General features: G+C 40.2%; 1 protein-coding gene across 2 annotated transcripts in view; it reads left to right on the top strand.

The window, feature by feature from the left end:
- Positions 1-15,234, top strand: part of TDRD3 (tudor domain containing 3) — a 287,845-nt gene that overhangs the window by 226,531 nt on the left and 46,080 nt on the right. For both annotated transcript variants that reach the window (XM_050948387.1, XM_050948388.1), the window contains 2 exons: positions 758-1,605; positions 3,727-3,852. In XM_050948387.1, coding sequence (XP_050804344.1) covers positions 758-1,605; positions 3,727-3,852 — 974 coding nt within the window. The remainder of the gene's footprint in view (positions 1-757; positions 1,606-3,726; positions 3,853-15,234) is intronic.

Raw genomic sequence — 15,234 nt, 5'->3', positions numbered from 1 at the left:
TTTGCTGCTTTTACAGATCCAGACTTAACATGGCTACCCCTTAAGAGAAGATGGTGTCCCTAGCCTCTGTTTGCCGGAAGCTGGGAATGAGTGACAGGGAATGGATCACTTGATGATTACCTGTTCTGTTCATTCCCTCTGGGGCACTTGGCATTGGCCACTGTTGGAAGACAGGATATTGGGCTAGATGGAGCTTTGATCTGACCCAGCATGGCCATTCTTATGTTCTCAAACTCACCTTGTTTTATCTAGAGTATGTCTGAGATCATCTACATCTTGCTCTGAATTTGGAAGCCTTAATTTAAATTAGAAATCTTTTTTTTTCTTTGAGTTGTCCCCTTCCTTTTCTCCATGCTAGAATCTTTATTTCCCCCCCTCCTTACAGTGGCAGTTGTTCAAGCAAGTTGCCTTTGGGGAAAAATAAGTAGCTTCCTGCAGATCTCTTACTCACACTTTCATGTGAACAGGTATTTTGATGGAAGTACCACAGAGTATGGTACATATTTCCCACTGGCTTTGGGAATGATAATCTCAAGTTCAAACCTTGTTCTGTCCCTGTTAAACATGGTGTACTATTCCATTGCCACACCACATGGGTGAACGCCACTTGTTTTTGTAAACTAATCATAGAACTGCTGTATCTTTTGGTGTCTGACATGTTATTTCTTAAAACTCATTCTTTGTATGTGAAGTAAATTGTTTGTGCCACAAATTAATTGTACCAGTAATTGAAACACTGTGTTCTTTTTCTTTGTAGAACCAAAATCACAGTCTCATCCACAGCATCAAGTACAACACAGAGTGCTCAATATAGAGCAGAATGGCATAAAAGATTACAACCATCCAAGACATCTTCCTCGAAATGATACTAGACAGCCAAGAAATGAGAAACCTCCTCGTTTTCAAAGGGACATTCAGAATTCAAGACAGATTTTGGAAGGTAGTGGCTTATCAAGAAACAGGGGTCCTGAAAAACACAGCTCTTTAGGACCAGAGCAATGGACTGAGGATAAAAATAAGTGTGATAGACCTTATCCAAGGAACGATAGGCTAAAAAATATTGGTTATCCCTCAGCCACTTACCAGAGTGATATTTCTTTTAAAAAGAGGGATAATGCTATGCAAAACAGACATGGAAAAGGGGCTGCATTCATGGAATTGAGAGAGAATTCCAGTGTTCAAGATACCATAGATGATGATAATCAGAAACGAGGAAAAAAGGAAAACCAAATACATAATCCTGACAATTTTTATGACAGGAAAACACGAACAATAAGTAATGAAACTTTCAGTTTAAAAAATGAGCAACATTTTGGTATGAATAGTGACTACCAGAATCCTATTAGAACTGATAATTTTAATGCTTTATCAAATGGAGATACTGAATATCCACAGAAAGGAAGACGAGTAGGACCTATTAAATCACCAGGACTCAGTGTTGCTCCACCATTTGAAGACAAAATGTTGTATTATAACGCTGGTCCCAAAAGGAGATCTGGGCCCATCAAACCAGAAAAAATATTGGAACCATCTGTTCCTGTGGAGTATGGTAAAAGCTGGAGGCCAAGGGATGAATGTTTTGCTCTTTATTGGGAAGACAACAAGGTATGCCCCAGTCAAGTAGGAAATACTGTAAATTGTATCTTTAAAAACAAAAGGGATGGTGGCTTTAATGTGCTGCCACAGAGAGAGATTGTGTGTGTGTGTGTGTGTGTGTGTGTGTGTGTGTGTGTGTGTGTGTGTGTGTGTGTGTGTGTGTGTGTGTGTGTGTGTGTGTGTGTGTAATTTCTTTCTTGAGCTACTATCTTGTTACCTAGGGCTGTACACTCAAGGTAAATGGCATACTAAGTCTCAGGGAAGGGAAACTGAATTCCTTGCTGTCCAGACTGATCTTTATGGTCATCAGATGACATTTTTGGTACTAGGAGCAGCAGCCTGCAGCCCTTCTTGATATAGGTGACGATCACATTGATCAGGGGAAAGGGTGCACCTCCCATGATGCCCATCATCTTGGGGGGAAAACTTTATGAAGATTCTCCCTACTGTTTGACTTTTTTACATCATCAGGAGATTGTTTATTGACTGAAATATTTCTTGAACGGGTTAATTATTTGTGTCCATGTTAAAAAACCAACAGTTTTGTTGTCTTGATTTTAAAAGTATAAATATTCCCTTGTTTCATTTGAACTTTTTAACATTTCCAATGCCTACTAATTATTATGAGAAGAAATTTTCTTTTCTTTTCTCATTGTTACAGCCATTTTACTATTTTTTCCCCAATTGTTAATCTCAAGAGCTATTGCCATCCATCTTTTTTGTTTTTTTAATCTCCCCCTCTCACAAGTTTTTGGATAATCTGAAAAGAAAAACTACATTTTTGTATGTGTTTTTTAATGTAGTTTTTTCATTGTTCATTTAACAGCTAATATTTCTAATGATTTCATGTGTCTAATTTTTTTATCAGGTGTGATTTGTATTATTTTAATACTTTTAAGCAATCATTCCTTTGTATAAATGTTCAGAGTGGGAAGTGGCCAGGACAGTTTTGGAAACCTTTACAATGTGAATTTTTTCCTTTTAAACAAAGGAGCCCCTAAGGTTTTTTATTTTTAATCCGCCTCCTTGGCTTATATGACTCAGACAAATGGTCAGATGTTCATACACAAATGTTTTCAGTCATGAAGACAGGTTAATATAGGGGGTTGCATGTTTCAAGTATGTGTGCATATTCGGAACTGGTACATATGCATCATGTACACTGATTATGGATGGAATTTTTTGAGAAAAATAATTTAATCATTGTTTGATGCTTGAATTGCTGGGTTGTGGATAGTCAGGAACTCGCAAAATGTGCTAAGCAAGAATGTTAATTCATTGCTTGCTACTTATGTAGTGTGTCTTGGTGAAAATTAGCTACAAGAAATGTATTGATGCAGCAGATAGTTCTGGACTGGTGTCTGCCTGTGCTGTCTCCAGTAGTTGTTTGGAAAGATCCTTTAGCCAGGTAGTCAAGTGCAGTGGTGATTGTAATTACTATAGAAAACAATGATTTCTTCATGTTCAACTCTATAAAGAGTTATAGGATATCCTCCAAAGATTTGTTTCAGTCTGGAGGTTATCTGAAGATAAGACGCTTGATAGGGAGGATTAATTTAAGTGAACTGATTTGAACGTATTTCATCTTAGTTCTGTTTGGGAGAAGGCTGAGGTTAGTTTGGCTCACCGCTGCTCTAAATCCCCTTTAAGATCCTTTCATAAATGAAATAAAAGCGCATTTATCCAAACTTCTTGCTTTGTTAGAGTTAGAAAAGTGAATCCCTTCTCTCCTTCTCTAAATCCTTTTAGAAAGGTAAAATAGTTGTCATCTTGATGCCACTTTTCTGTCTCTGCATTTTAAATCTTAAATCACTTAGGTCTAGAAATGCTCTCATATTTTTTGTAATAACCTGACTGTGTTCTGAGTAAAACTTCAAAATGAATTGCTAAATCTTAGCACTGTTCATTCACTATTTTTTTTCCATTATGTAAAAATGTCCAGGTAATGATGGACATGTAAATTTGCATTTGGTTTTAAACTGACATGAGTTTCTAATATATGCATATTTGGTACAAACATATTTTGAAAAATTTCATACATTGTTAAAAATAGAATCTTTTAAAATGTTGTTGATTTTTCTTGCAATATTTAATCCAGTGTTTTATGACCTTTTGAAATTTCTCTTTAAGTTTTACCGGGCAGAAATTGAAGCTCTTCATTCTTCTGGAACAACTGCAGTTGTTAAATTCTGTGATTATGGAAACTATGAAGAGGTGTTACTAAGCAACATCAGGCCCATTCACGCAGAGGCATGGGTATGTGATAACAAATTGTATACAAAGATATAAGCTACATTATTTGTGTAAAATGTGTAGCTTTAGACAGATGAGTCCTGCAAAGGGTGTAAATGTAAAAGCACGGTGTGGAAAAATACTTTAAAACTGAACAGATCTGCCTTAGTTATTTAAATAAACACCCCTAGATAATAGAAAAGAATCCTGTGGTATAATTTTTCATGTATAATAAAATTAAATTGTATTGTTTTGAAAATGAATAACATTATTTACTTGTTAGAGAAACAGTGATTTGTATATGCAAAATGGGCATTTTATGTATATTTTATTCTCTCTCAAGTTTGTGTTTACTCTATATATGGAATACCAAGTGATTGTCAAAATAAGATTTCTGATTCACTAACATGGCTATTGTGTTTTATTACATGTAAAGATTAGGAAAAGAGCCTTTCAAATATACAAATATATTCCAAACGTTTTTATTATGTGTATATGTATAGGTAAAAAAGTACAGATTTGTTTGTATCATGATTTTTCTTTTTTTGTTTTTTGTTTCATTTATTTCTTCTTTGCCAAATATCATGCCAAAACTGTGATTACAGAGATTTGCTTAGAACGTGTTGGCCTTATAGCATCTAATTTGTACAAGGCTTTGGGAAATATACAATGCTACGTTTAGGTTAAAAAAAAAAAAGAAGAGAGAGAAAAAAGGAGCAGAGAGTCATTTGTACTGAGGTTCTTATTTATTCTCTGAATAGATGTACAGAAGTTATTCTTCACTACCTATGTAATTGATTTCTTTTCTTATTATTGGGGGTGTCTGTCACCCCAAGGGATCTTAACTCTCATTAGTTTTTAATGGTCCTTACTTCCTAGCCACTTCCTAATAGGCATGTTAGTATCCTGGAGACAGAACAGTCACCCAGTGTTCACTGCAAGCTGTCTTTCACTGTGAGTTGTTACCTCTCCTTCTGTGGACCTCCCTTGTGGAGTTTTTTGTTTTTCTTTTATTTGGCAACTCTACAGGAATATGAAACTTTTTCTAGTTTCTACATTAATATTCCTATGAAGTCTCAATATCTTATTTCCACTGGTCGAACTGCTGCTTACCGCCGCTTGGGACACAGTTGTTTCACAACTCTTGACATTTCAAAATCTTTCACTTGTTAGTACCTCATTCCTTCTCCCATCTTCTCTCTTTGAGTATCACCACAAGCTGATAGTTGGTCTCATAGTGCTTATGGAGAAACCCTGAGATTTCACTGTCTTGCTGCTCAGATATCCTTGCAGCTCTGAGTTTCTTGCACAAGAAAGCTATTTGCACTTTGTGCTTTACTTTTGTGTCCTGTTGCTAGATCTAATTGTCATTTTAAATACATGCCTCTTCAACTTCTCAGCACTTACTGGAATCTTGTTCTAATGCTAGTAGATGTCTTATGTTATTTTTTGTGATTTCTCTCTCTCTCAGGTTTCACACATTAACCAATGTAAGAGTGACTTAGGCAACATTTACAGCAATGCAAAGTAAAGTTCTAATGCCTTGTGGTTCAGCATAAGATCTGAGACTTGGTTAATATGATCCAGCGTATTACCTTCTCCAAATTGACTGCAGGGATTCCTTTTCTTCAACCATTTTCTATTGTCAACTAGAGTGGCTATGTTCCATCCTTTAGAGGGATTCTCTGTTTTTTACTCTAGTCTTTCCACGTAATACTTCATAATCTGTATTGAAGATGTGCTGTTATGTGTTACATACAGGCATCTTCTTTGTGCCATACTTCAACTCTGGTTCTGTAATACTACTTGATTCCCCACATTGTATTTAAAAGCATCCTTTGAAGCAAGAGTCAATGCTGATAGGAGGAGCTTTAATGATTTGATTCTATAGTCTATGCTACAATAAGACCGCAGGGCATATTCTATCTATTTTTTCAGATTCCTTGTCACTGTTTTTTCCAAAACACTTGTTTGGTGCTTAGAAACTGAATCACACCCAAAATTTCTCAACATACATCGAAATAGAAAAAGTACTTATCTGCAGGAGGAGGATGCAAAAATGTTAGGTCAGTCAGCAGCAAAGTAGGAACCACTGAACTTAAGGCATATGAAAATCCAGTTTAACCATTGTGTTCTGTTTCTTTTGGCTGATTTCCTGTATGGCCACCCAAAAGTTGCTGATACCCTGCTTTCCCCATTAGCATAACTATCAAACTGCTTATTGTAGAAGTGTGGTGATTCTTGGTGTTATCAATGAGAAAAAGATTTTTCGTTGGCATTATAGATTTAGGACTGGACTGCTTTAGTGAAAGCATCTTCTCTCTTTGCTGGGATGTAGACTAGATCCCACCTGCCTGATATTTCTGGGATCCACTTTAATTTCCGCCTCATCTGAGGAAGTTAATGCAAGATGATCTGAAGGTTCCTAGAGCTATACATTACATGTGGAAATCTATTGCTGCAGAGTGATAGTCCTGTTGTAGCGTCTTCCATTATCTCATTTTCTTTGGATCCTGGTATGTTTCTTTTAAAAAACCTCTCTGACAGCTAACATACTGATTGCTATCAAACTATTGGCATTAGTATACCAAATGTTACAGATCTAACTCTGATAGGTTACACAAGGTAAATAAAAGGGCTACTGAGTGTTTTTTAAACATTAACAACTTTCATTGTACTTGTCATGCAAAAATAATAAATCTTTATAGTTTTGCTTAGTTCTTGTAATATATGTATAAAAGCCCTGCAATCTGACTGTTTTTAATAAAAAAAATTATATTTTACTTCACATTATTTAAGAATTCTCTTAGTGTTCATCCCCTGCACAAGGTTTTGAAAATGTACCCTGGTGTTTCTCTAAATGTAGCAGTGATCACTTAATGCAAATGTTATATTCCTGACAAAAAACACACCAAAAAAAGCCTTTGTAGAAATAACAATTGCTTGTTTTTCTATTAAAAGATGTAAAGTTATACTAGCAAACTGAAAAGCATGAAATGTTAAGGGGCTTCATGACTAAATTAATAGTCTGTTATGTGGAAAAATAAAATAAAATGAAGATAATACTTTAAACCTAAAGTGTTAATTTTTTCCTCTAAGTTTTAGGATTATTTTTTCTTATTAATTACTAGTGGTTTTCTTTCTAGCGTAAGTGTTTACTTGGTCACTTCACTTTGAAGATCATTTATTTATGTTCTCCTTTTCCTTCCTGTCATCCCTAGGTAATAATCTGGTAGAGTTTGCTCCTGGCTCTACAGATAGAGTTTTAGCTTGTGGTTATAACTGCTTTTTTTCTGTTATGTAAAGAAAGGCAACACTATGTCTTCCCGTACCTCCACACATGGTAATCTCATTCTGGTCCTTCTAGAGTCCAACTAGGATTAAGTTCATGGGAACTTTTCTACATGCCTCTTTCCTTAAATAATAATGATTATAAAATAAAGTCTATAGTTTGTTTGTTGTTAGTGTCTTCTTCCTGAATCCCACTGTACAATTCTGTATGGAGAGCAGTATGTGTCTCCTCACCATGAAGCAAGGAGGTAAAGAACTGTCAATCAAGATAAGTATAATGATGCTTTCTAAACACTCTGTTGCTTTGTGAGGCATGGAATCCATTCATCACGTAATTTCTTGTTTTATTCTGTCCAATATGGGGAGCTTGCAGAAGGGAAAGGAAAAGAGAAAGGAGTCTAAGGCTCCAGCTGCATTATTCTTGCTAGCATAAGTACTTCTTTTGGGGCAGGGCAGCAATCTTAATTCCAGGTGGTCTTGCTTCTAGCTTTCTGTCTCCTTCCTCACAGACCTGTAGGCACTTTAAAAGTTCTGACCCTTTCTTAAAGCAGGCTGTACCTTTGGCCCTCTCCCACAACAGTTTCTAGTGCTGGGTAAGTGAAAAAAAAAACTTAGGGCCCTTCTCCAGCAACGTTCCTTGGTTGGAGTAATGCACCGGTCAGGGCTTTCAGCTGCCTCTTCTACCTATACTCAATCATGCAGTTCTGTCTTGTCTGGAGAAAACTTTAGCTGCAGGTTCTGAAAATCAGTCTTTCTGGGAATCAGGGCAACTCAACATGTTCTCCGACACCCCCCTCTCCTCTCCCTCCCCCAAGATCTTGATTTATAGCAACTATGGATTCCTTGAAGGATCTGGTTTTCTCTTTGTGTGCTAATGTATCTAATACCTTAGCATCACACCACACTGCTTTCATAGCTTACATTTAGATAGCAAGCCTGCCTGTTATGAATATTTAAGTAGGCAAAATGAATGACTGAGACAACTTTATTGTTATTCTTATATCTAACTACTGATGACTTCTTGCTTATCACCTTGTTTGTCTAGCCTCCTAAAAATGAGACAGCCAAGTGAGGTTCTTCTAACGTAGTGTTTCTCAAACTGGTGGTCCTGACCCAAAAGAGGGTCACAGAACTGTTATAGGGGAGTCATGAGAGTGATGGCTGCTGGCCAGATGCCCAGCTCTGAAGGCAGAGCTGCCGCCAGCAGCAGTGCAGAATTAAGGGTGGCGTGATATGGAGGTGGGTCTTCGCAGTCTGAAATATTTTCAAAGAGGTTCCCAGCAAAAAAAGTTTGAGGACCCCTAACAATATAATATAATAATTCCAAGATTGCCTTAGGAGAACTACCCATGTCTAGCTGCATCCATTAGAAATGCAACATTCTTCTTTTTATATCTGCTTCAGATAGGCTTCAAGAACTTTGGCTCTTTTACTCTTTCACCATTAGGAAAACCTCCAGGTTGATAGTTGGATTTACTATATATTGAATGAATGACTGAGGATTCCCTTATGCAGGATTTTCTACTACCTCTCCCCCCCCCCCCACACACACTTCCCCCAGCACTCTCACATCATTTTCATCTGGAAGGCTACCATTGCAGGCTCTGTCTCCAATAAAGGGTCTCATGGTCATGGTCTCTCTACTCCCATGAAAACTCTGGGTTTGGGTTTTTGTGGATATGTGCCTTCAAAATCCCATTTTCCCATTATGATGGTTTAATTTCCTTTCTCACCTCAGTTAAACTAAAACAAGACTTTGCTATGGGTCTCTGAGTTTCTTGATTCTTTTCCCCTTCTTGTGAAGGAACTCTTTGACCGAAAGAAAACAACAAGGAGTCTTCGATGCCAGTTACTTCTTCCAAAGGACGTCATTCATGTGTTGGTCATCTGTTCCTTTTAAATAAGAAGTCCTCTCCTTTGAGTGGTTTCCTATACTTCTGAGAGTGTGTTTTCCTTTCCTCCATTATTTTCCAACAGACACGACTTAGGGTATATCTACATGGAAGATGGGAGCATGCTTTCCAGCTGAGGTAGACATATGTGCTAGCTCTGCTTGCATTAGCATGCTTAAAAAATAGCAGTGTAACCAAGAGATGGCTTGGACTAGGTTTGTATGCAGTGTAACCAAGAGATGGCTACATTGCTATTTTTAGTATGCTAGCTTAAAAAGAACTAGTGTGTGTTTTTCTTCCCACACTGGGAAGCACACTCTCAGCTGCAGAGTAGACATACCATACCATACCACACCACAGACTGAAGCGTTGTGGAAAGCAGCTCTTGAGGTTCACCTGGAGTAGGAGTCAGTGAAGATTTCTCATCTTGGTACATGTAAGCTATACAATTCTACATGTTTCTCTCTGACTCAAGGTTGGCAAATGCTTGTCAAGCAGACCATTGTAGGCCATTTCCCAATTTTACACTCAGGCATTTCTCATTCATCCAAACTGTGTAATATCACTACTTGTTACTACAGATCACATCCCTTTCCCCATTTTGTAGTTGCTCAGAAGTGTTAAACACCTTTACCAGCTAAAAGATAAACTCCCACTCTTTTAACCTTTCAGATATTATTTAACTGAAACTAATCAAAGTCAACAGTTTAGGTACCCAGTAAGATGATTTTCTCATGTTGAGGACAGAATAATTTTTTGGTACAGTCCTTAAATTTTTTTTTAATTTTAAAAGAGACTATTTTTCCACCTTCCACTTCCTCAAAAAAATACGTCTTTCAGGCCTCTCAGAGCATAACATGTTTGGAGAGGCATTTACAGGCATTTACAGTTTGGAGAGTTAACTGGTAGTAGGCTTCTGAGTTTGGACATTTGTTTTTGCAACTATAGGAGAACAGTGATAGTTTAACAATCAGTGCTACTCAGGAAACTTATGAGATCTATAATATTTCCTGCAAATTAATCTGCTTTTATGTGAAAATGGTATACCCATATTTTCAAAACTTATATTGAAGAGGTATTTGTCTTATTGAGCCTTACACAAAAGTAATGTTTACACTATAAAAATTGCCGTATTTAAGCATGCTGTTAGGCAAATTTAGGGAACAGCTAACCACTTCACTTAATTCTTCTTCTGGCTCTGATCTGTTGTGTTGCATAATGCGATGAATACATATGGCTAATTTTGCATGTGTGCGCTTCCCAAGTATGCAGTATTGTTATATCAGTCCCAGGATACTAGAGAGACAAGGTGGGTATGGTAATATTTTTTATTGTTGATGAGAGACAAGTGGCATTAACAAGGAAGCTGAGATGGGAGAGACCAATTTTCATTTTTAACCTCAAGTTTTGAAGTGAGTGAATGCGGAGAGAATTGTAAAATTTAGATCAGATTATATCAAACAATTAAAAAATGGTTTTTGCATTTCAGTTGCCAAAATATTTAGCACAACTATATTTTCTTATAGTTTTGAGACCCAGTTAGGTATTACACAAACTAACTTAGTGTCTTTTCCTTTGTAGCCAGTACTAAAGTTAATAAAGTTAATCAAAACATAGTTTCAATATGAGAAATTCTGAAGTTTTTCAATAAACTGGAATTACGGGAAAAATCTTCCTTTGTCTTTATACTGGGTTTTATTTGAATAGTTATATAATCTAGGATGTTCTTTGTTTACCAGAAAAAATAAAAATACAATAGTTGGTATTAAAAAGTTAACAATTGACAGTAGTTATCACATTTTGGCATTGGAGATATCACAGTATTTCCTAATATTCAGAAATAAGATTTGGCTTGTGGTATCTCAGATACTCTTGTGGAGTGACTGTTGGCAAATGTTTGCCTTTTTAATGTCAAAGTCTATAAGTGAATCGGTAGGTCTTAAAAAGTGCCAGATTGACACCCCTGTAAACTGAAGTCTTGTAACTAGGTTCTTAGATAATCTCCATCAATGTATTTTATATTATATGTACTATTATTATTATGTATTACCAGAGAGCCCATTTCCCTAGTCATGGACCAGTACACCATTGTGCTAGTTGCTGTTCAAATACAGAACAAAATCCCTTGTGTAAATCTAAGACAACTAAGAAATGAAAAAAGAAATGGAACAAATAACTATGTTCATTGTTGAACAAGTGATTTAAGCCAATTTACAATTTGACAGATAATTATTTCCTTATCTCTTTAGGGAATTTGCATAGGTAATTCAGAAAAAATAAAATTTAAAAAGAACCACTGAGTTAAATGCTATCTCAATCGGACTCTAAAAGTCAAAATATTACCCTTCTGGTTAAATACCTCACTACTGTTATGGCACATCTAAGAGTTGTAGCTGTCATGCAGCTGTTACAGGAGGCACTATAGGTAGCTGCAATCCACAAGGCCCTGGGCTGGAACCCGGAGTAGAGGGCGGGCCTGGGTTCCCCCCAAACCTCCCAACTCCTGATCAGACACAGGAGAAGTTGACCCAGATTGTGGGGAGGATCACTGAGGTGAGCAAATCTTCCAAATAAGCGCAGAACCCACCAAGGAAGAGGAGGAACTTAGTCACAACTGGTGGCAGGAATGGGATTTGGTGTGTACAGTGCGGCGTAAGAAGGAGGATGATTTAAAAAAAAAAAGGTAGACGGTTTATTTTTTTCACCACAATGGATGACTTAGTGCGGACATTGATACAAGCTATGGCGGCCCAGCAGGAGGCTACCTGTGTCCGGGCAGCCGCACAACAGGAGGCAGTGCGGCTGCAGCAAGAGACTAATCGCCTGCTGATGGACCAGGCTTCTCAAGACCGAGCTATGTTGCGGGAACTGGTAAACCAGGTAAAGACCCTTACAGAGCTGAACCGTGGCCATGATGGGACGCGGCTTATACGGGCCAGCCATTGGCTGCAGAAAATGATGCGGGAGTATGATGTAGAGGCATACTTTCTGGCCTTTGAGAGGACAGCCCTACAGGAGGCCTGGCTTCGAGATCAGTGGTCTGGCATCCTTGCCCCATTCCTCTGTGAGGAGGCCCAGAAGCCCACTATAATGTGCCTGAAGAGGCTGCAGCAGACTACCCCCAGCTGAAAGCAGAGATCCTGGCCAGATCTGGGGTAACGGCCGCAGTGTGGGCCCAGCGGTATCATGAGTGGAGGTACCAGGAAAACAAAACCCCGCAGTCCCAATTGTATGACCTTATCCATCTCGCACGAAAGTGGTTGCGAACGGAGTCCCAGAGTCCGGAAGAGATACTAGAGGTTCTGGTCATCGACCAATTACATGAGGTGGCTACCACCAGACCTTCGTGCTTGGGTAAGCCAGAACGAACCCTCCACCTATGATGAGGTTGTTGCACTGGTAGAGAGGCGAAGGACAGCGAGGGAGCTGACCTGACCAGTTAAGGAAGAGGCATCCTGGGTTAAACTAGCAGCACGAAGCCCTAGAGCTCGGGTGACTGGGCAACCAGGAGATCACAGGTGGAAAAAGAGAGGGACTGAAGGCCCACCAGAAGCCACAAAGAGTCGGAGCACTGAGGGAGCAGAAGATTGTGATGTTAGACTGCCCAAACCAAGAGACCAGGGAATGCCAAAGGCCCCATACAGATGTTATGCCTGCGGGGAATGGGGACATATAGCTGCACAGTGTCCCAATGCTGAGGAGCCTGTGTAGTGTAACCTGGGAAAGTGGGCAGACTCATGCTCCCTAATCCACCTTGTTGGGGTCTCACTAACCCCACATATGTACACCAGACCAGTAAAGCTAAATGGGGTAGAGACCACAGCACTGGTTGATTTGTGGAGTGCTATCACGCTTGTCTCGGGGAAGCTCATGAAGTGTAGTCAGCTGCTGAGGGCTAAGCGTACAGGGATAACGTGTCCATGGGACAGTTGGTTATTACCCCACTATCCTAGTAAAAATCGAGATTCAGGGGAACACTACTGAGGTAGCAGCAGGTGTGGTCCCTAAACTCCTATACCCAGTGCTCATAGGGAGGGACTTCGCAGGGTTTGGAGACTTACTCCCAGTAGGAGGATTGGAGAAAGGGGGGAACCCTGAAGTTAGTGAGGCATCCACAGTATACTGCCAACCCCCAGTCTTCTCTGAAATATCCCCAGATTTATTTTCCATTCCCAGGGTTTGGAGTAGAAAGTCGAAAAGGGAAAGGAGGGCAGCTAAGGCCTTGGGAGCCCGAATACTGACCCAAAGCCTGAGGGTCGCTCTCATAGGCAGGCGGACCCGAGCAGCTGAAAAGGAGGCCACCCAGGAGGGAGAAGCATCCGAGTCTGACCCCCACCCTGACACTTCTGAACCAGTAGAGGCAACAGAGACTGGGCCCCTAGATCTTGGGCAGATTAGCCCCGGAAGAGGAAATTTTGGACTGGACCAGGCTGAAGACCCAAGGTACGACAACATTAGCAAGGAGGTGACTGAAATAGATGGAGTCTCCATGGAAGGGAAAACCCAGGGACCAGGACCCTACTTCATAATGAAGAAGAATCTCTTATACCGGGTTGCACCAATACAGGGGCAGAAGGTACAGCAGATCCTAGTACCTCAAAAACACCAGAACACTGTATTAAGTCTTGCTCATAGTCATCTTTTTGGGGGGCACTTGGCGATAGAGAAGACCCTGGCACGAGTCCTACAATGGTTCTTCTGGCCCGGAGTACACGAAGAAGTGTGCAGGTACTGTGTGTTCTGGTCGGAGTGTCAGCTGCACAGTCCCCGTCCCCACCTGAGGGCACCTTTAGTACCCCTTCCCATCATAGAGGTCCCCTTTGAGAGAATAGCCATGGACCTAGTGGGACCCCTGGAGAAGACGGGTCGGGACCACTCATATATATTTGTTGTTTTGGACTATGCTACTTGCTACCCAGAAGCCGTCCCCCTGCGGAACACAGCCTCTAAAACGATAGCCAAAGAGCTGGTGGGGATCTTTGCCCAAGTGGGGCTACCAAAGGAGATATTAACAGACCAAGGAACCCCATTTATGTCAAAGCTAATGAAGGACCTGTGTACGCTGCTCCATATACATACCCTGAGAACTTCAGTCTACCATCCGCAGACTGATGGGTTGGTAGAAAGATTTAACCGAATCCTCAAGGCTATAATAAGGAAGGTGGTAAGTCGGGAAGGGAAGGATTGGGACACCCTACTGCCCTACCTTATGTTCGCGATCCGGGAGGTACCTCAGGCCTCAACTGGATTTTCCCCATTTGAGTTATTATACAGGCGTCACCCCCGTGGCATACTAGATATCGACAAAGAGATATGGGAAGAGGAACCCAATGAGGGGAGAAATATAATAGAACATGTAATACAGATGCGAGACCGGATAGCCTGGGTCACCCCTATTGTACGGGAACATTTAGAAAAGGCACAGGAGGCCCAGAGAACCCATTAGAATCGCCAGGCAAAAGTCCGACAGTTCCAACCAGGGGATCGAGTGATGGTGTTGGTATCCACAGCAGAAAGCAAGCTTCTGGCCCAATGGCAGGGGCCCTATTAGGTGATTGAACCCGTGGGGGAAGTAGCCTACAAGGTGCCGCAGCCAGGACCCCGAAAACAAAAACAGATTTATCACATCAGCCTTCTGAAACCCTGGCATGCACAAGAGGCATGCATAACTATCCAAAAAGACCTAACCCAGGAAAACAAGCCTTCCAAACAGGTGAGAGTATCTCCCGATTTAACACCAGACCAGAAGAATGAGGTATTTGAGATGATCTTCCGGAACCAAGATGTGTTCTCGACAAAACCGGGTAGAACAACCGAGACACATCACCACATCGTCACGAATCCTGGGGCCAGAATAACAATGAGACCCTATCTGGTGCCAGCGGCCAAAAGGGAGGAAATAAAAGAGAAGTAAAAAAATGCTGGAGTTGAGGATCATCGAAGAATCCCACAGTCAGTGATCCAGCCCAGTCGTTCTGGTGCCCAAACCTGATGGCACCACAAGGTTTTGCAACGACTTCCGGCAACTAAACGAAGTATCCCAGTTCGACACGTACCCCATACCTCACATAGATGAGCTAGTGGACCGTCTGGGGAATGCCCGGTACTTGACTACGCTTGACTTGACAAAGAGGTTACTGGCAGATTCCCCTTGCAGAAGACACAAAGGAAAAGACTGCGCTCCCTACACCAGAGGGTCTTTTTCAATATACTGTCCTCCCTT

The sequence above is a fragment of the Gopherus flavomarginatus genome, chromosome 1 (genome assembly GCF_025201925.1).
Source record: "Gopherus flavomarginatus isolate rGopFla2 chromosome 1, rGopFla2.mat.asm, whole genome shotgun sequence".
NCBI lineage: Eukaryota > Metazoa > Chordata > Testudines > Testudinidae > Gopherus > Gopherus flavomarginatus.
Note: the sequence above shows the minus strand (reverse complement) of the source record. Positions and strands in the feature narration are given on the sequence as shown.